At 16.6% G+C, this 24,780-nt stretch overlaps 1 protein-coding gene across 1 annotated transcript in view; it reads left to right on the top strand.

The window, feature by feature from the left end:
- The window catches only part of LOC122714423 (guanine nucleotide-binding protein G(o) subunit alpha), a 100,077-nt gene that overhangs the window by 59,929 nt on the left and 15,368 nt on the right, over positions 1-24,780 (top strand). The window contains exons 5-6 of the mRNA XM_043935740.1: positions 8,565-8,725; positions 23,082-23,210. Of these exons, the coding sequence (XP_043791675.1) occupies positions 8,565-8,725; positions 23,082-23,210 (290 nt within the window). The remainder of the gene's footprint in view (positions 1-8,564; positions 8,726-23,081; positions 23,211-24,780) is intronic.

Below are 24,780 nucleotides of genomic sequence, written 5' to 3'. Positions count from 1 at the left end.
ATAATATAAGATAAAAAAAAATTTTATTCTACAATGTTCAATATCAATGTTCAATGTACTATCATTTTATTATAAAAAATATTGCAAAATGAAATTTCATTTTTTCAAAGAGATTTTATATCAAAAAAATTATTCCATGTAATATTCCATGCGTATTTATTATGCACATTACATATATACATATAAATTTTCATTAAAAAAATTTTTCTTTATGAATTTTTTTATTCCTAATGAATTTTTAAATATATTTTTCAATTTAATTTTTTAGTTTTTTCGAAAATGAATTTTGATAAAAAATTTATTTAATACATTTCTTTACTTATTTTTTTACATAAAATAACTCCATCTATTTATTAACTCATAGAAATTATTTAAATCTTTCAACAAAAATTAGCTAAATTTATATTTGTATGTTTTCTAATTTGATTTTTTCGAAAACCATGTTTTAATTAAAAAATTTTTTTAATTAAACAATTTAATTAAAAAATTTTTAATTAAAAAAAAATTTTGAGGCATTTTTGATTTATTTTTTCAATATCTTTTTTGTAATTCTCAACAATTCGAAGATATTATTATTTTACTTATTCTAATCTACTTATTATTTTTTTAAATATTTATAAAAAAATTCAAATTTTTAAATAAAATTAAATTTAATTCTATTGTGCGTTATTTTTAATATCGAATATTAGTATGATATATATATAATATATAATATAATATATAATACATAATAAATATATATGAATATTTTTAACAAAAATCATAATTTGTTAATTTTTGACATAATTCTTAATTGCGTCTTTCTGTAAAAAAATATACATTTTGATTATTATAATTAATTTTAAAAAAGAATAAAAAAATTCTAATATAGAAAATAAAAAATTCTAAAATTCTAATTCTATCGGAGATAAAATTATAGAATATTCACATTATCTAATTAACTTCAAATCTTATGATAATAAATCAAATTTAAAAAAAAATTAAAAATTATTAATTTCCTCAACATAACAAAAATTAATATTTTGTATTTATTTATCTTTTAAATCTAATGTGATTGATAATTTTTACAACTAGATTCAGATTTTGTACATAAAAATATAAGAATCCAAGGAATAAGAAATCTTTTCATTTTGAAACAAAAAAATCTTTCATCTACTTTTTTATATTTTATTGTTTTATTCAATTTATTTTCTACAGAAATAATTTATACAAAGAAAAAAAATGTTAGTTGACTTCTTTTATATTATCAAACAAAAAGATATACAATTAAAATTTAGATTGCATTAGTTTGAAAAAATATAAATAATAAAAATTAGAATGTTATTTATTCTATCCGTGACTATAAAAATATAGTTCAATACATATCTTTCAGGCAGTTAAATTAACTTGATATTTTTATTATTGTTCGCGAGTGTTTTCTGTATATAATAAAATTTCTATTATATTGTGTTGATGCATGCTGACATCCTATCCCATTAATAAATCAAATTATAGTATATATGATAGCGGAAATTTCTAAATAAGAAAATCTAACATAGAATCAATATCCTATCGAAATTCATTTAATTCTTTAATTATACAATAATTCTTTAATTATCCATTAATTTTTATGTATAAGCTATAATTTTTATATATGAACTATAATTTTTATGATGAATCTATGTATGAATAAATAATACATTACATTTCTTTATAAAAAATTATAAATGGCGTAGCAGTGAAGGATACATATACAAACTATAATAAAGATTATCGAAAAAACGCTATATTCATTTCTCGCATATTTAATGATAAAATCTATAACTGTAACTATAATTATTTTATATATACTATATAACTATATATATATATTATATATAACTATATATATATATATAATATATATAATATATATAATATATATAATATATATAAATATATATAATATATATTATATATATATATTATATATAACTATAATTATTTTATATATTCTATATATATTATATATATAGAATAAAATTATAACAAAAAAATTTGTAATTAATTACAGAACTATATTCATCAATATCAGATTTTTACTCAACTTATCACAAAGAATTATCCTATTCAACATTTCTTCTATGATATTATGACTATATGCTAATAAAATTTTTTTAACAAAATAAATATTTTCAATATTAATTCTTTCTCAAAATCAAAATATGACTGTAATATAATATAATATGATTCAATCATTATATTTCGAATCAAAATTGAATAGGAAGATATAATTGTAAATATAAAATTTGTAAATAGTATATATTAATTTTTGAAATATTAATAAAAATCTTTCGATATTATATATTGTGATAGCTATTTCCAAAATATTAACTATAACTGTAAATTATAATTATATATTATTTTAACTTCAGTTATTGTAATTTTAATTGATCAAAGATTATTTCATATTTTATTTTTAGCATTTCGCGAATCCGAAATATTCAAATTTTCTATAGGTAGATATTAAATGTGATGTTATTAATTCATATTAATTCATATAATGTATATATCTCATTATATGTTTTATATGCTATAATATATTAGAAAAAATAAATAAATAGCAATTGCATACATTTTTACATACATATAATATATATATATAAATATATGTAGATTATTTCCCAAAATACAACTTCTTATGAACAATGAATATTATTTCAAATTATCCAATAGAATTTCAATGATTTTTAGTCAATTTGAATATTTGCAATTTACGAATTCTCATTAAATGTGCTTACAGGAAAAAACAAACTTTAAAAATCATAATTTAGCTAAAATAAAAAACTACGAAATCTTCTTCAAAAATTGTAGCATCATCTATGTAAGTGGAAGAACCATCTTCATTAAAGATAATATCTACATTTAAGAAATAATAATCGCATTCAATTTTGAAATTATATATTATTACTAAAAAAATAAAATCTATAAAATTATATACGAAATATATAGAATCTTATTCTTGTGATATCTTTGAAGAATCGATTTTAGAAGTAAAAAACAAACAAAAATTAATATGTATATAAGTATCGAAATTATTTATTTATTAAATTATAAATAATTTCATTTAATTAAATAGAGTGGAATCAGAATTTAATGGAGATTTTATTTCCATTTTGTTTAACTTCAATTGTTTATAATTTTATAAATAAACATCGATATTAATTGATATTTTTATATACCAATTTTTTGCATTTGTTTTGACTTCTAATCGATGATGATCTTATAAATATATTAACACTTTACACATCGTATACGTGAGAAATAATTAGATGAAATAGAAAGAATTTCATTAATTAATCAAGTATTTAAATTAATTCTAATATAATTAACTTCATATTATTATCCTTGACGATTTTAATATTATAATTCTCTGAAAACTATACAAAACCAATATTTGAGAATTCATCATCGAGTAAGTAACAAATACAAATTTAATTTATTAAATACGAATGAACATTTTTGTATTGCAAACTTTAAAAATTGACCGCTTTAGTGCAATAGATTTATCATTATATAAACTATAATAATTATATTAATTAGTAATAATTATTTGTAAATATCTATCAATATAAAATATCACATAAGTATTTATTACTTAATTGTGTATTTCTGAACTCCAAACTTCTATTCAAAAAAAAAAAAACTCCCCTTCTCTTTTATTACAAAGTAATTATTAAACAAAAACGATATGAATATCCAATTCACGATCAAATCAATATATAGCATTCCTCCGTGATTTATTCAATCCAAATTGAAATCAATATCATATCATATAAGTAAACTTAAAAGAAAATTGATTCAACTATATTCAAAATTGTATCCTGAATTAAAAAAAACATTTACAAATCATGTAAACACACACACACACACACACACACACACAAAAGATTTAAAACGAAGAATAAACGACTTTGGATACATAATTGTTATAATAATTTCATGTTGATATTATAGAGATTGCAAAAAGCAATTAAAACAATTAAAAAAGTAACCAATATTTTATTTCCAAATCCTTATAATATTTGCTTCTAGTTATATTACTTCATTCAAAAGAGAAAATTAAAGAAAATTAAAATAAAAAATAAATGGCTTTATTTTAATCACGATTTTTCAAGAAAATCTATAAATTAATCTATAAAGGCAAGATTAAGTCGTAATTTCAAGAATTATTATTATGATTAGGTCACACGAATGAGATCTCGCTATCTCAGTTACTTATTCAATCAATATCTCTAAATTTTAAAATTATATAAAGTGTAATTAAGAATGGAGTACATTATCATTCATTGTAAAAAATAAAATTCACGATCATAAATATAAGATTCATAAATATAAGACAATATAAGATTCATCTTGAAAAATACTTTGAAAAATAAAGAATCAGTTTAAAATTTTTTATATTATTTAAAACATACCTAATATATATATATGTATATATATAAGTAATGTAATAAATTATAGTTTTGGTCTAATTGTTAATAACATGTACAAATTGTTAATGCAATAAACTGAAATTAAAAAAATTTATAATCAATATTTGCAATATTTTTTTTTATTTATAAATGAAAAATATTATTAATCATAAATAATTTTATTTATTTAAATATTTTTAATATTTATTTTATTTTATTTAATATTTATTTTATATTATTTATATAAATTAATTAAATTAAAGAAGAATATATTAAATATATAAAGTAACCTATTTTACATATAAATTTAATCATTTTCCACATTATAAAAAAAATATTTCAAATAAAGTTTATAATATTTCGAAGTAATATTTTGATATTATTAATTTCTGCGAAGGTGAATTATCGAATTTGAATGTGAATGATTTTTTAAAATAAAATTATTGGTTAAATCATATAATCTAACTATTTTAAATAACTTATAAATTATTTGTTATAAAAATGTTTCAAACAAAAGTTTTATGGTTGCATAGTATAGAAAGAGACATAGTCTATTAATTTTTTTAAATGAACATAAAATATATAAAAGTCAAAATTATTTTTTTAATTTTATAATCATGTATTTCATAATAAATTAATAGTATAAATTGTTATTCTATATAAAAAAATTATTAAATCATTTAAGAAAAAATTATTAATTTTAAATATATTTTAATTTTGCAAAATCTCTTTATAAACTAAAAAAAAAAAGGACAAAAAAGTATGGTTTTTAGATTTTTTCATATCTTTAATAAATTTTATGAAATTAAAATATGTAATTATTTTTCACTATATGATCTATATAACAGTATAATATAATATTTTTTTCTTATTTAGAGTAACATTGATTAATAATTTAAAATATTATGATTTCATTAAAAAGATGATCTTTATATATTTTTTTATGAGTTTATATTCAAAGAAATTAATCATAATAAATACTCTGAACTTCATTTTCGAAACAGAATAAATTTTATTTAAAATATTTTTTCTGTAATAAATAGTACAATTAAAATTTATTTATATATAGTTTAATTGTTAATTTATAATTGTTTTTTCTTTAATTTTTAATGTTACATCGATATAATTGAAATTATTTTGAAAAAACATCAAATTCTCATATTAATATTTAATATTTTTCCATAAAAAAATTAAGTATAAATTTCTTTTATTTATTTAAGCATGATTTTAAAATGTTTCTTTTTTAATAAAGATAAATAATAAAATTTTAAATAATTTTTAATAATTTAATTTTCTTCTATATTATTCCTTAAGCTATATTTATAGACAATTCAACTAAGTTATTTAATTCAACTTATATTCAAATAATATCAATTTATTAATTTTACAATTTACCAATTAAGAAATGTTTAATGTACATTTTACTAAGAAATAACGAATTGCACAATATTAAAGACTATATAATTTCATTTAAAGAAATATATGTTACTCATATGATTTTTATGCATCCATCTATAAAATAATTATTTTTTATTAAGGATAAAACTAAAAACTAGGACTGATTTATGAAGCAATTAAACAGTTTGAATTTTATTTTCAACAGTTTAGGTTTTAGTAATAATTTATGAATGAATATACATTTTCTAAATATCAATAACAAAATATAACAATGATAATCACTTTATAAACCACATTTGTGCTCCAAATACGCAATGCTTGCAACGGACCATCATAGAAGTTATAAAGTTGCAAAAAATCCTGATCTCCATGCATTGCGACGCAATCTTGTGAAAGTTTATCCTTGCAAACTGCCTTCCAATGCAATTATTTTTTTTAACTTTTAAAAATCAAAATTTATAATACTTTTTTAAGATCAGATAATTACAATTTAGCAATTCAAATTAAATCGAGTTAGATTCAGATACAATACAAATCAGAACACAGTTAGAAATCAGAAATAAAATTCAGTCAGTCATTAGTCAACAACAAACGTTTAAAACCAATCATCATTAGTTCGCTCAAAGCGAATGTATATATATTATTATAGCAAAATATGAATTATAATTAAATAGCTAAGTTCAGTTTCCTAAACTTGAATTTAATTGAATATTTGTAAAATTATGTTAAATGCCAATTTGAAAGCTATTTTTTTTATCAAATAGAATTAATCAAACAAAAAATCATGAACATTTAATCAGAAATTGAATTTAATCAGAACATTTAAGAATCTATTGAGTTTTTTGATTAATAGAATCAATTGACATGCATTTATGATATAATTTTTATGCAAATATATTTGGAAAAACTTGTATTGCTTATTGATATATGCACTATTATGTTATTCTTAAATTTAATTCAAAAAATAAAAAAATATTGATTTCAAAAAAATAAAAATAAAATATAAATATATGAAATTCGCCAGTGATTAATTTATCTCTTAAATTTTATCAATAAATATAATTTTATTAATTTTTATTTTCTTATTTTGTTACATCTCAAGCAGTTTAATTAGAATTCATTTGTTTAAATATTTGGCAAAAAAGTGTAATTACTAATGTACAAATTTATTTTAATGTTTCAATCTAATTTAAATAATACTTTTGCGTATTAATTAAGTTATATAGTTATTAAAATTTTATCTTTTTTATTTTTTTTATTTTATTATTTTGATTAGAAAAATTTATTATTCTTTCTTTTTTTTAGTTTTTCTTTATTTCGAAAAAAATGAATTATTTTAATTAAAATTTTATTATTATTGTTGTTGTTGTTGTTGTTGTTGTTAAGAATATAATAATATTATTATTAACTCTATATGACTAATTTATTCTATTATTTTTATTGTTTGTTTTATTATTATTGTAGAAATCGTTACTTCAATTATTAAAATATTCTGTTGTATTTAAATATAGTATTTAAAATATTCTATTCTTTTTCGATATAAAATTTTATAATATTAATTTACAAAAAAGAGTTATTTTTATTGCAGATTTTTTTATCTGTTATTTACACAAGCGCTTAAAATGCGTTTCAATAAATTGACTTAATGAATTTTTTATTTCTAAGCAATAATTATAAGAAAATTTAAATCCGCTTAAAACATTTAAAAGATTTCAGTTTTCTAATTATATTTTTTATGATTTATATATATTGATTATTTAAATTTATCTCTATAATATAAAGAAAAAATAACATAAAAGGAAATTCTTTTTTATCAAATAAATTTAAAAAAACTTCATTTTTTGCTTAAGCATTAGTATTTAAATTAATATTAACAAGTATAATTTAGCTATTAAAACATTTTGTAATTGATTTTATTGAACTTTCTTTCTGTATTAAATTTATTATACTTCATATTTTATTTGCATTGATAGAATTTTTTATATAACATATTTGAAGTAAAAAAGTATGGAAAAATATTCAAAAGAAGAATTTTTTCAAACACAATAAGTGCATATTCAAAATCGAAATAAAATTTAAAAAAAAATAATTATGAAAGAAATATTTCATTTATTATGTTTATAAATTTAATACATAAATGGAAAAGTTAATCAATAAATAAATTAAATATAATATTAAATAAAAGATACTATATAATTTATGTCATTATTTTTTAATAAATATCTATTTAGATATAGTATACATAAAAAAATTACATGAAAAAATTAGTTATTATTTAATAACAATACCTTTAAGAAACTAGAAATTTTTGAAATTCAATTTATTATCATGCTTGATGACATAGATGAGAAAAAAAAAATATATAGATAAGAAAAAAATTAACTATTAATGATAATACTTTTAAAAAAATCAACAATTTTATTTCTATATTGAACAAATTTATGCTTGATAATTTAAAATTGAATATAACATATAAATGCATAATGTCGCCACAAAATAAAAAGATGATCATTTTTGACTAATTTTCTTTAATAAATTTACATTGTCAATTTACATATTTTTTTCATGCCATCTATTTTTCAATTATCTCTGATTTAAGGAAATATTCAAATAAAGTTATGAATATAACTTAATGAATAAAATTTTTTATCATTATATCAATTTGATATAATAAATTAGTTCAAATAAAAATAAATTAATTCAAAATTAATTAATTTGAAAATCATTTTCTAGCCAGACGCAAAAATGGTGTTTGATGTAATCCAAAGAATGGAAGATACGGAGCCATTTAGTGAGGAACTTTTGGCTGCAATGAATAGACTCTGGGCTGATAGCGGAGTCCAACAATGTTTTGGCAGGAGCAACGAGTATCAACTCAACGATTCGGCAAAATAGTAAGTAAATTTATTAATATATATTTTTTTTCAATCAATGTATTCTTTCTTAAAAAATATTTCAAATTATCATAAATTCTTTAATATTTAAAATATGTATAGAAAAAAAGATAACATAGAATCTATTAAAATTAGAACGCTCCAATAAAAATAATATTATAATATTATTTATTATATGAATAGTTTAAAATAATAATAGTATAACTTTCATTATTGATATTTTAAGAAAAACAAGTTTTTATAATATTCTCTTAAATACGAATAATATTTATTTTATATGAAAAATATGATTATTTTGTAAACTTTGATAACTAAAATAATTAATAAATTTTACTTTAATAAAAATAATAAAAAAATATTAATGGATTGAAAATACATTATTGTTTCAAATATTATAGTAACAATGATAACATATGTTTATAATTGTTTGTTTAATTAAAAAAAATAAATAACAGGAAAAAAATTTTGAAAATTTATTTATATAAGTATCTGATTACTACACAATTAAGATAAAAATTTGACAAACAAAAAAATATATTTTAGGTTTATTATTTACTTTTGCAAATATCTAAAATAATTTTTAAAATAATCAATAATTTATTCGTATTCAATCGAAAATATACAAATTCATTTTTTAACAATTTTAAGAATATTATTCTTTTTTTTTATTTTATTAAATCTTCTTTTTTTCTTTTTTTTGTTATATCGATTTTATTCTTTGAATAATATCTTATTTTAAATAGCTAATCATTGATTCGATCGAAACCTATCCTAATTTCTGAATATTAATCAAGGAATTCAAAAGATGAATCAGTCAGATAATTTTATTTAATTTAATAATATTTTATATTATATATTATTTAATTTATATTATTTATATCCTAAGAATTAAAATTAAAATGATTTTATAAAATTCATTTGATAACAATATTTGAAATCATAAAATTATCCAAAATCTCATTTTTTAAGAAATTATTATAAAACTTAAAAAACTTAACTTAAAAAAATTCTGTAAAACCATGTGCATTTTGAAATTATTTAAGTATCTTTTCATTGGGTAGTCAATTGTTAACAAACCTGACGCAAAATAACATGGAAACTTTTAATAATATCTGTAGAATTATCAAACAATATCAATATGAATGATGAAATGAAAGTACCATTTAATTATTTTTATTATATAAAAATATATTTTTTAATATGTCAATATAATTAATCATATTTTACAAGATAGTATTAATCCACTTTTGAAATTGTAAGATTTTTCGTTTAATATTAAATACAGCTTTTTTATAATATTTAATAACAGTTTTGTGCAAGATAAAAAAATTTTTAGAACTAACCACATTCCGTTGTGTCGATGATTTGCGCATTCTTTAAATATTTTTTCATTATTATTATCTTTTCTCTGATTATACATTTTTACATATTTATTATAAAAAAATAGAAATGGGAGATTCGAAACTTCGAAATTTAAGAAATTTTAAGTTTTCAGATTTTAAAATTTCTTATTATTTCCGTGATTTAAATTACTCTTAAAATTAAAATAAATATAAATTATATAAATTTTACAAAAATTTACAAAAATAATCATATAAAATGTTATATTCATTTTAGACTTAATTTTAAATTTATTTCAATTATTATGATTTTATTAATTCATTCAAATAGTTCAATGAAATATAAAAATGAAAAATTTTTTAGAAAATAAATTATTAGTTGCCAATTTTATTACGAATTTTTGACATTCAAAGTATTATTGATATGAAATTTGTTAAGATTTTAATATTTGAAAATAAATATTTACTTATTCTTTAAAAAAAAAAGAAAAAGGAGGGATAATAAAAAAAATATTTTGAATTTTAAATACTTTAAACTTCATGAATTTTAAAAGATTTTGAAATCTCAGATTCATAAATTTAAAAATCAAGTTTTGATTCATTTCTATAAAAAATTATTAGTTTTGGAGATATTTTAATAATAAATTTATGAAATTTAACATATGAAATAAGAATAAGAAGGATTTGAAGTAATTTTCTTATATTTATATTTATGTTTTTCTTATGAAAGGAAAATAAAATTCAATATAAAGATGAAAGATGTATTGAATTTCACAAAATGAAAGATAAAATATTTCCAAACTAATATCTTTTTTTTAATAAGTGAAATAATAATCTTTAATAAGAAATATTTAGCTAACATCGATTAATATCAAATTGGAATTGATTGTTAAATTTATTGAATATAGAATTCTAATTTTAATTTCTACATTCTTTAAAATTTTTTTTGTGAAATTTCTCAAATAATCTTAAAAATATTTTAAAATATAGCAAAGAAAAATATTCTTTGTATTTCTATATTTTTAATTTTCCACATTCTTAATTGTTTATATTATTAATTTTTATATAAACAATATTATATTTTGATTTTCTACACATTTGATTTTAAATTCTAGCGTTTATACTACAAAAAGCAATATTCAATAAAAATACAATTTTTTTAACTATTCACAGTTTTTAGTCTCTCTATCATCTAATTTAGAATAAATTTAATAATAATTCAATCTTTTGTGACTTCATTTATATTTAGTAGCCTGCTAATTTCTAAGAAATTAATTAGTATTTGGCTGACGAGCAACAATTTAACTTCATTTTTTAATTCTCGTTATTATATATTTTATTATATATATTATATATTATATATTATATATTATATATTTCTCATTATATATTTTATTCTATGAAAATTATTAATTTTATTAATATTTGAATTGATTATCTCTAATATTAAAATTTCTATTAAAAATAATTGTTTGATTGTAGTTTAAAATAATAAGTAAAAATAATAAAAATAATTTAAAATATATTTTTATTTTATTAAAAATTTTTTAAATTTTCGTGAAAAATATATTGAATAATATAATAAACATTTTAAAGTTTATATTATATATAAAATATTTTAAATAAAATACATTATATATTTATAATATTTTTTGTAATGTAGCAGTATGAGAATCATTTCCGAAACAATTTATGATTTTAAGAAAGTAAATTAGATGAAAGAAATATTTTTTTTTACAAATGTCATTTTTTTTATAGTCATCATCATATTTTTTTATATATTAAAATTAATTTTTTCTATCATATATTGTAATTAATAATATTGCAATACATTTATTTATATATGATAATGACTTTAAAATGATTTTAGACTCTAAAATTTTCAAAATCAATTTGATACTTATGTTAAACGAGATTACAAGTTTCAACAACAGGTTTCAACAGATTTCAACAACAATTTAAGAGATCTTTAATTGGACAGATATTTAAATACTTGCTTCTTATTATGTCTTTGTCTATACTGACAAATGATTCACAATGTGTTTTTCAAAGCAAAAAAAAAAAAAAAAAAAAATTGAGATGATTTTCATTTTTCATATACTCGATAATATCTGAAAAAATCTGAAATATAGAAAAAAAGAAATATAATAAAGGAATTTATAAAGAAAAATTTCTAGAACGTAATTGCATCCGGTATGTAATTTTATTAAAATATTTTGCGAAAACTAATAATGTCAATGAAAAAAAAAACATAAAATATAATAATATTTAATAAATCAGAGAAATATAATTCTCTGAAATCCAAAAAAAAATTCACATATTGGTATAAGATAATTTGAATGTGAAACTGATGTTATAATAAAATAAGCATATTTTGGATGCTTTATATATAAAAATTTTATTCTTTCTATTTATTCGTTCATCATAAAAGTCTTTTATCATATCAACTTTCAAAATTGTTATATTTTCTGTTAATAAGATACAACAATATGAAAATAATGAAATGTTTTTTACAAAAATATTGAATTATTCTTCACAAATCTTGATTAATTTCAAAGTTATTAATTATTAAAAAAATAATTGGTTAGATTTAAATAAATTAATAGAAAGAAACTATCAACTATAAATGTTTGATGCATTATATAATTGATATAAAATTTAAGTCCAATTTATTAATTATTGATATGAAAACTCGATATATGTTGAATTTTTAGAAGACAAACTAAAATTTATTAAAAAATGTATCATCAAATAATTATTTAAAATTTTGGTATCAATGCAATGAGTAACACATTTACACATTTTACATAATACAGAATCTTAACGAATAATTTTTAAATCAATAGATTAAATGTAATGAATTTATGATCGACTCGTTTGCCTAATCTTGTATTTTGCAAAGAACATTAAAAGATTATAAAGAAATATTTAAAATATCAAATAAACGAATAATTGCAACATATGCATTAAATCTGAAATCATTGAAAAAGCAATCATATGCTTCAAAAAATGTCTTGAAGTACAAAGATATTATATTGAATATTTATTAAAATAAATAAATATTTATTTACATTTTCAAGTTCGCTTCTATTATTAAAAAATGAAATTTCAATATAAATTCCAAACTGATTTTAAAATTTTAGAATCTAAGATTATATTATCAATAAATGTATTATAATATTAACTATATAATATGATAGAAAAAATTATATTTATAAACAAATATGAAAAAATAAAACTTTAAAAGAAAAATAAAAAAAATGATATTTATAAAAAAAATATTTCTCCCATTTAATTTATGTTTGAAATATCTTCAAAGATACTAATACACATATATGTTTAGTTTGTTTTAAATTAAAATTATTCTAAAAAAAATTAAAACATATTGAATTATTTACCACAGAATTTCTTAACAATAAAAATAAAAAAATGGCATATTGAACTGTATATGTTTTATTTTATTTGATAATTATTGCTTTGAAAATATTATAATATTTTCTAAAATGAAAATTCTGAAAATTTTTATTACATTACTATTATATATAGAAAAAATATTAAGATAGTCCGAAACACTTAGATAGTTAGAAACACTTATATTATTAAATTATTATATACATTAAATACAAATCATAGATGATAAGTTAAAATATTTATTTAAATTAATATTTAAAAAATAAGCAGAATGATATTGTAATAAAAAAAATAAAAAGATACATGAAAATTGAAATAACAACGCTAATAATATTTCAAAAATGCATATAAATGCATATAAAATACTAATATAATTCTAAATACTATGTTAAATATCAATGCTACTAAGCTAATACTAAAAAGGATTATGATATTTATCACTAGACTAAATATGATATCTAATTAAATAAAATACTGAGACATAGAATATGTCTATACAATGGCAATGATTCTGTGATGAAGACGGTGATTAGATTATATTTAATCTAGAAAACATGATATACCTTTAAAGATGCTTTGTATAATAAAAATTATATATATATATATACTTACATACATATATGTATTTAGTAAAATCAATATAAAAATAATATCTATATTATTAAATACTTAATTTAGGTTAGGTTAGACTACATTTAATTATCAACTATTTAAATGATATTTAATTATTAATAAATTATTGATTCTTGCAATCAGTCAATATTATATTAACAAATTGTTTAAATGAGAAGTATATTATATTATATATAGTATATTATATTATAATACTATGTTATTATCTTGATTATAGTGTGCAACAATCATGAATAAAAAAAATAACATTTCTTTATTTTTTTAATTTTTTTCAAAAATATATTTTAAAACATAAACATATGAATCTATTATCTTTTTTTTTTACTAATTATAAAATATATTATTAAAAATATAAAAATGATTGAAGATTAGGGAACATTTAAATCGTCAAATCATTCATAATTTAAAAATGATAAAAATCTATTAAATTAAATGGGATTTTTTTATTTTATCTAAATATTACTTTAAAATTTATATAATGTATAAAATTATTATATTTAAAATTTATATATTTAAAATTTAATTATTATACCATATTTTTTATATTTTAATTTTAATTATTTTTTTAAATTGAATTATATATAATTGTTTTATATAATTTATTTAATCGTAACTAAATTTAACAAAGGACAGTTATAAAAAATATGACATTTTCTAAACTAGGAAAATTTTATGTAAATATTATTATAAATATTTATAAATATAAATATATATATAAATATATATGTATATATGTAAATATATATGTTTAGAATTATGATGGTAAGAAATATTAAAATTTTTTATTTTTGAAATTTTATTGTAATTAAATATACATATTCCAAAAAATTACTAAAAATTTCACTATTTAAGATATTTTATATTATATATTTGAAATTTTAAATTATAAAAAATATAATAGAAATTAGAAATTATAAGAATAATATACTGGATAGAATGAAATTTGTAATATGATCAATAATTAAGTAATCGTTCCAAAAAATTAATAGAGAATATAAAACTCTTATATTTATTTATTTATTAAGATAAATAAATATATTATAGTAAATATAAGATTATGTTATTTATAATATATAAAATTAATTATATTTAAAAATATTTATCACAATTTATAATCCTTCGAATTAAATTTTTTCAAAAACTTAAATAGTTTAAAATATATAAATTTCGCTTTAGTATTTTGTTAATAATTATATTAATATCTAAGTGTACTAATATCTATCAATTTACTACTGTATAAGTATTTATGCAAATATATATAGTTTTGATTGACTATATAAATCACAAGAAAAGACTTAAATGTAAACTTTTTAAATCTAAATCTAACTTATAATCTTAATTCAAATTTCAGCAATGCTAACCCATTATCACATAAGGATTCTAAGTTTCAAATTATATAGACAATGCAAAGAAGAAAAAAATAGTGCAACTTCAAGGATTCGATTATTCTTTTTTCTTTTTTTGCTTCTCTCTTATTTAGGTTCAACGGTGTATTGATCGTCGATGACGTTACGCCACGCCCGATCACGTGGTCTAAAATGGCCGCTAACATCATCCCTACCACTTTTCAGTCTTGATACTATGTTTCTTCGTTTTACCTCCCCTCAATTGTTTCTCATTTGATTCTGTTACCTCTTCTCTCTGTACGCTAAGAGGAACAAGAAAATATAGTGATACATAAGAATATAAAAATACAACAAGCTGGAACGAAAAACAATAGAAAGACAACAACACTTATTGTTACAAAATTGTAATAATTAGACACTTAACAATTAGTGAAGAAGATGGAAAAAATAACTGAGAGAAAATTGAGTACAAGGACACGAAAATTCTGATGATTTCTTAGAAATTTTTTTTTCGATGAAAATATTTTATGTATGATTTAATAAAAATATAGTATATTTTTTGTGATTTTTTTTTCTTTTTTCTTCTTTTTATTCTAATTTAAAAGTATGATATATTTTTTTATACATAATTTTATATATAAATTTAAATATAATTCTAAATATAATTCTAAATTAAAATATTATGTTTTCATAAAAACTAAAAATTTTTTAAATCTAATATTTCTATATAATATATATATATATATATATATATATATATTATATTTTTTATGTATTAAAATTCAATGTAAAATTAATAATGTTATAAAATTATTTCTAAAAATTTTTAAAAATTTTTATACAATATAAATACAAAAAAAAGTAATGAAAATAAATTGAAAAATAAGTATTCATTATTTTTGTTTTTATTAAACTTTATATATTTTTATTATTTTATATATTTTTTATTTAGAAAATATCTTATAAATAATCTATAATAAATGAAGATAATTATGAAGATTTTAATTACATAAATTATATTGAATTACTATATATACTTTAATCACTATATTTCATAAATATAAATAGTAATGATCATGTATTGAAAAATATATGATATACGATGTTTTCGAAAAGCAATTGATGATAAAGTCACAATGCAATACGTATATAAGGTGTGCACGATGTGTAAATAGAAATTTTTAAGAAATGTTAAGCTGTTTCTTCCTTGATTATTCGTTATCAATATTCTGAGTTATTAACGACAAATGTAAAAATGCATATAAAAGCCTTCAATTGTACATGATTAGATACTATTATATCATATCCACAAAAATTTTGATAAATGTTGAATTTGATGGACGTCATGAATAACATGAATCATAATTATACTCGTCGAAAAAATTTCCATAATTATAAAAAATATATCATAAGATATAATAAAATATTTCATAAGATAAAAATATTTCATAAGATTATATATATTTTATACATTTTTTAATTAAAAATTAACAAAATTAAATTTTGTAATTATTTTCACATGTACTAGTTATTTGTACCAATTATATACCAGTTTACAAATATATGTTACAAATTATATCATGCTTAATGAGAATATTCATCGTTTATGATTTGATGAAACCATTTTCGTCTTATAATTAATCGTTAATTTAAGTTGATGATAAAGCTAATTACATAACAAAAATTAGATAAGTATGGATCTGGTGATATAGGTCACCAATTACTATACTTCATAGTCCGTACTTCAAAGATTAATATAAAAATATATATAATTAAAATCATGTTTAATATGTTCCAAAAGATTAAAAAATTATGTTCAAAAAGATTTAAAAATTCAAAATATTCTATTAAAAAACGAATATGACTGTTTGTGAAAATATATGTGTAAGTACAATCTTATTTATAATTATTATCTATTATTATATTATTCTCGTAGAAATTTATTGTTATTTTTAATAAAAGAAATATACAAATATTACAAAGAGATATATAAATATTAAAATGACATTTGCTAAGGAATTCTATTCTGAATATGAATAATTAAATTGGTATTCTCTAATCTTATATTTAATTAAATTAAATATTACTATTGGATTGTTTAGACAAATAAATCTAAATGAAAAAAATTATATTTTGGAATTTTTAAAAATTAACAATAAGTAGAAAAATATAAACGATGTTAAACGATGAAAAAAGTTAAAAGCTAGGATGCCAATTAATATAAAAAAAAATTAATTATGTGTTATTACTATTTATAAAATATTAAATCTATTATTAATAAAATATGTATTCTAATCTATTCATCATTTCATAACTTTCTTTTGATAACTGTTATAGTTAAAAAGATGTTCACATAGAAATGTATGCGAAATGTAATAGCTCCATATTGATAATTCGATAATATGATAATATTTGCATTCATCATCAGGTTATGAAATTTAATAGTATATAACTTATGTAATTTATTACATTATAAATTTCATGTATAATAAACAATACAATATTCATTGCAATGTTCATTACATTCGCTTGTATGATAGGATTTTAAGTCTAATTTTAATCAATATATTTCACTTAATACATGTTTGTTGCAGTACAACTTTTGAGTTAGAATCGAAAGCAAATAAATATCAAAAACAAATGTTATATTCGTTGTAATATTACATAATGCTAATATAACTCATACAGAATATTTTTTTTAGTTTCATTTATATTTCAAATGTCTCGCTTAAAGGAAACATTCTCTATATTTATATAAAATATTCAATATTACAACAATTATTTTTTGTAATTAAAAAGTTTAAACTTTAAAATTCTTATTATTCTTAATTTAATATTTAAAATTAAATTATAATAATTTATATTATCTTTATTCTTAATTAATATATAATAATTATGATGGAGAAATACAAATATCATGATAGAAAATTTTATTCTCATTCAATATCTATGTATATGAAATATTCAAAAGAAAATTTCATTTAAGAAATTTATATCCAAAATTATATTTGAATATAAATTATTTAAAATTAAAATATTTGACGAAACAATATAAAAAAAATGTTATAAATATTAAAATATTAAATATCTAATCTAACATTTATTTATAAATGATTTATTTATAAATAAAATTAACATTTTAAATTAACATTTTAATTTTTAATAATTATAATTTATAATCTAAGATATATATAAAATGATTTATGAATCATTACGATTTTTAAATACTTCCAATTTTAAGAAAAATCATTTTTAATAAAGTTAAGTTCTTTTATTATTATTTAATTAATTCTTTATTTATACATAAATATAAATTACAATATTAGAAAATTATAATATTAATATTATAATATTAATATTAATATAATATTAATAATATCTAATAATATTAGAAATTTAAAAAAAAAATGTTTTTCTGATAAAAAATTTCTGTTAAAATAGTTTTTCTTAAATAACATCACTTGTTACGTTATATTGTAGTTTATATCAATATCTCGTATAACTTTGAAATGAAGTTAAAATCAGAATATAGAATTAACGAACAAGAATATTTTCGTAAAAAATTGTTTTATGTAGACAAAATTTTATATGTTCAAAATTCATCTGTTTTTCAATAAAAAAATTTTTATACTTGTTTTGTTTTTTTGTTTTTTTGTTTTTTTATGAAATTCTTCATAATTTATTAAATTCTTTTCGATGTTATAAAAAAAAAATTATAAAATGTTTTCGTATATAAATTTTCTTCGATATCTCATAATATACAGAAATAATCTCATGTGCACTTTTTTTCATATGCATATTCAAAAAAGTAAAAAAAAGTAACTTGAAACTTTTTATAAATTAGGATTGTACAATTTGCTCTAACGATAAACCAAAATAGAATACAACAACTATTTTAACAATAAGGAGCTTATTGATATTTGTTTTGTTAATTTATAGATTCTTCATGAATATTTGAATTGAAAATTTGAAGAATGTCAAATTGGTTTTTCAATTTGTTTCTACAAAATGTTTATTTGCTGAAGAATATATGAATTTTGAATATGTAAAATTGTCTATATAAAACAATTTTCCTGAATTGAAAACATTGGTTTGACTTCAAAATAAAGAAAATTATTTAACATATATTGACATGATTTATAATATTGCAATATTTAAACTAATAATCCCACTTGATAAAGTTAACATGATTTTGAATTTTTTATTATTTTCTATATCGCATTCATATATTAATTCTAATATCGTAATTTGTAATTAATAAAAAATTGACTAACTTTTTCAATTTCGAAAAATGTTTAAAAAAATGATGTATATATATATATTGTATATATTATATATACTGTATATATATTATATATATTGTATATACATNATATAATATATATATATATACAGATGGTATTATAAATATTATAAATATAAATTGTATATTATTATAATGTAATATTTATAATGATATATGATCATAGAATGATCACATTCATATATAAATGAATCAGGAGATTCAAAATAAAATGAAAATTAAGAATAACAAAATTGAATAGGATACTTCATGTAAAATTTGAATATTTTTCGAATATAAATGAAATAATTCCATTATATTATATGAATTATTAATAAAAAAATTATTCTAAACATGAAAATAGCAAAAAAGCAAAAAATATAGATTTATTTTCAAAAAATATAAATTAATTTTCAAAAAAATCGAATTTACATGATTCTTTATCATTTTATTATTCGTATTATTATGCGATATTGTATATGTTGTATATGTTGTATATTTCATGTGATTTTTCCAAAAACTAGAATAAAATTGGTAACATTATATTCCAATAATCAAATGACCATATAAATATAATTTTTCAATTTTTAAATAAAAAAAAATCATATTTGAATTACTAGATTATAATGAAGTTAGTTATATACAATATACAAATATCATTATTTATTATTGTCATCAAATTATTGAGATATAATTCGATGACAAACGGAGTACAATATTTCTAGTGATTGTATCCAATCAATACACAGTTAGAACTATATATATATATAGTATTTGTATTTTTTTTATTATATTTTATAATTTTAGTTTGTATAAATTACTTAATATAATAAAAATGATAAAATGAAGAATAGAATTGTCGAACATCAAATAGTAATATTTTATGTTTTATGGTATGTCATTTTTCTGGATGCTTAATATTGATTAACCTACTCGATATCTCTTCGTGCGTGCCACGAAAAGCAACATAAAACCTACGCAACGCGATAAGATGAAAATATTCGCATTAGTTACAACGTTGTACTTACGATAAATTCAATACAAAAATAAAAATTAATTTTAAGAAATTTTTATTAATTCTTTTAATAAATGGAATTTTAATTGTTAATATGTTATTTTTTCTTTATTTTATTTATTCTTTTATATTGTTCATTCATATTGATTTTTAATATTTTAAACTACAATTAATTATGATAATTAAAATATCATTTCACAAAAAAAATAATTAGATTCTACTGTTATCAATAATGCATCAAAATTAGTATCAAGTTTATTTTTTTTTTTTAATGAAATGATAAATATTAATAGTTGCATCATTAAAAATAATTTTTAAATAAAATTTATGATAATTCATTAAATGATTTTTTCAATAATAGTTTTATTATTACAAAGTGTTTTATCGTGATGATTCTATTTCGACATTTCAATTCGGATTCCAAAAAAAATTTATATTTATATATAAAATGAAACTTAACAATAATTTTATAGAAATAAGTATAAATTTTTGATTTTTAATTTTTTTAATTGACTCTTGATTTTAAATTTATCTTATTAATTATTGATAAAAACTGATTAAAATTTTAAATACTTTATATTATTATATATCTACTTTTCATTGTATTATAATAAAAATTAGTATATTATAATAAAAAATATAATATATTTCAAGTATCTATTAATATTCTAAAATTACTGTTATTATATAATAGGCTTCCTGTAGCTAAAAATATTTTCATTAAATAAAAAAATATTCATAAATAACAACGGCTGTTAAGAAACTAATCTTCATTTTATTTAAGTTTAAATTATTATCCCACTATATTAATTAAAATTTTGATATTTCATATTTCCATTCTATCTCATATTTCTTTTCTTCTATTTCTGTACTGATAAAATCAGTACGAATGCTTATTCTAATCAATCGCGATCTTGATTACAACCTGAATTTAAAATTAATATTATTTATTTTTTATAAAACTTTTATAAAAGCACTTTATACTGGATATATAAATATATATAATATAATATAAATATATATGTATATATATTTTTCTAGGGAAGAATATATGTTAAATTATAAAAAATAATTATAAAGAATAATTATAAATAATATTTTTTTTCAAAATATATTGTAATTTTTAAAACATTTTTCTTTGTTTAATGCATATTACATATAAACATTATTAACATTTATTGCAAGCTGTTTTTATTCGAAATATTGACATATTTTATTTATATGTCGATATGATAATTAAATGATTCATAAAAATTAATTTTTTAAGATATTCCTTAAAACTCTTTAAAAAAATTTTTCTTTTTTTTTTTAAATTAAAAATAGTATATTAATATTTTTAGTTTTTTAAATAGTTATTATTACACTTTTTTCGATATAATAGCAATATTTTTTTCTAAGAAATAACAAGCTGTATTGAGTCCAATAAAAATTATACAATCTATTAAAAAAAATTAATGTTGATCTTCATATAATTCTTGAATTATTCAAAATATATAAAAATATCGTAAAATATATACAAAAGATCGATTCTAGAAGTTAAAATAAACATAATTGATATAAAATGTTGGTTGAGGCCAATTTATTAACAATTGAAGTTTGCATAGATAAAAAAAGATAGAATTAGAATGAGATTTTATTTCCATCATACAGCAGTCTCGATCTGTTTCTATCTCTTTTTATTTAATGAAAATTTAAATTGCTCATAACTTAATAAACTTCAATATTTTTGTATACTATTTTTTATATCGTTTTGATTTCTAAAACTGATTTTCTAGAGATTAAATTGTCTAAGATGTTTCTCAGGAATACATCCTGTACATGTATATATATATATATATGATTTATATATATATATATATATATATATTATTTATTATCTTTATAAGATTTTAGAAATTGAAAAAATTCATTTCTTTGATTAAAATTTCAAATAAAAAGAATTCTGTTAAAATTTTAAAAATATCTATGAATTATTGATATTCTTGTTTAATATACATATATTTACTACTTTTATTATAGATTTTTCATATTTTACATTAAATAAAAATAAATATAAATTATAAGTAATACAGACTTAATAAATTTATAATCATAATAAAAAATGTAGTTTTTATATAAAATTTATTTAATTTATAAAATTATTTTAAATTTATTAAATTAATAAAAAAAACAAATTTTGTATTGTTATAGATATTATGTATATTATAAAATATAATTCTTAGATATAATTAATTATAACAAAAACATAATTTTTAGAATTTTTCAATTTTTGATATTTTAAAAATTTTTTAAATTTAATCAACATTTCGTTTTTTATTTAAAATTTTAGTTTTCTGGATGATTTAGACCGATTAGGAGCAAGGGATTATCAACCTACAGAACAAGATATTTTAAGAACTCGTGTCAAAACAACGGGCATAGTGGAAGTCCACTTTTCCTTCAAGAATCTTAATTTCAAGTAAGTAATCAAAAAAAAATATTTCATATATGTACATAAGATACATAAAAATAATATTTAATAGATTTATAAATTTTTAAAATATTTAGAACTCTAAAATTGCTACAAATTTTTATTTTTAAAAAGTGGATTATGATGACTATTTTTTTATATTTTTCAATATAGTTTACTAATTTTAAAATATTTTAAATGAAATATTGTTTGCTAAATTATTTAAAATATAATATAATAAATATAAAAAATATATAAATTATATATAAAATTAAAATATATAATAAAAAACACGATAAATAATATATATACTTTTTATATTATGATATATATTTTCAATTATTTACTTTCATATGTGGAACTATTGTTATATATTTTCTTTTTTTATATTCCAATTCTCTTTAAATTTATTTATAAATACCATGATGTTATGAAAAAAAATATTTTAATTTTTGTTATATACATATAATACATTTTATATAATTACACAAATAATAAATCAATTATATAGGAATAGAATTTTAGAAATAATTATAGCTTTTATAACTTAATTCTAAATTTATTTTAAAATTTATTTTAAATCATAAAATTATATTTTTATTTAAAAATTACAATATATTCAATTTTATATATAGAATGGATAATCTACTTTAAAAGATTTAATTGTAAAACAAAAAACTGTTTAAAAAATGATTTTAAGATATTTTAATAATAAAAATTTTAATAATAAAAATTGAAATTATTTATATCAATTATAATGATTTTAATAATAAAATAAAGAAATTAAAGAAGGACAATAAAGAACAAAGAAAGAGCAACGACTTATGAATGATTAAGCATGAATCACTAATTTGTTAATTTAAGAAATTGAGAAACATTCTTTTTTAAATTCTTGTTCTATTAAGAAATATTTGTACACATTATATCATGCAAAAAGAATTTACATAAATATTAAATTTAATTTATATGTACATGTGTAATATTATTAACATTATATTTATTTTATATATTATTTATACATTATATTTATATAAATATATGCAATTTATATTTATATAATCATAAAAATATATTAAGATTAATAATTTTTACTTTAATTAAAATTTTTTATTTTAATAAAATTATATTTGATTAAAATTATATTTGATAAAATTCTATTGATATTATTTATCTCCAAACGATATTTGTTAATATAATAATATATATACAATATATACTATATAAATACTAAAATGATATATTAAAATGGTGTATATATATTTCATGTCAATAAATGTCAAAACTATTTAATTTAAATAATTTTGATTAAATGAAATGAATTAATATTCTAGAGCCAGAATAATCAATTTTTTTTTCATTTTTTGTTTTAGAATAGAAAATTCTAATATTATTAATAAGAAAAACTAGAAAATCATGCATTATAATGTATATATAATGTATATATTATATATATATATATACTTATATATATTTATATTTATATTTATTATTATTATATATATATTTATATTATATTTATATATATATTATATATAAATATATTATATATATATATATTATATATATTTATATTTATATA

Source organism: Apis laboriosa, unplaced genomic scaffold (assembly GCF_014066325.1).
Source record: "Apis laboriosa isolate Shangri-la unplaced genomic scaffold, ASM1406632v1 scaffold30_cov140, whole genome shotgun sequence".
Classification (NCBI taxonomy): Eukaryota; Metazoa; Arthropoda; class Insecta; order Hymenoptera; family Apidae; genus Apis; species Apis laboriosa.
The sequence above is the reverse complement of the archived record's forward strand: the minus strand, read 5'-3'. Positions and strand labels throughout refer to the sequence as shown.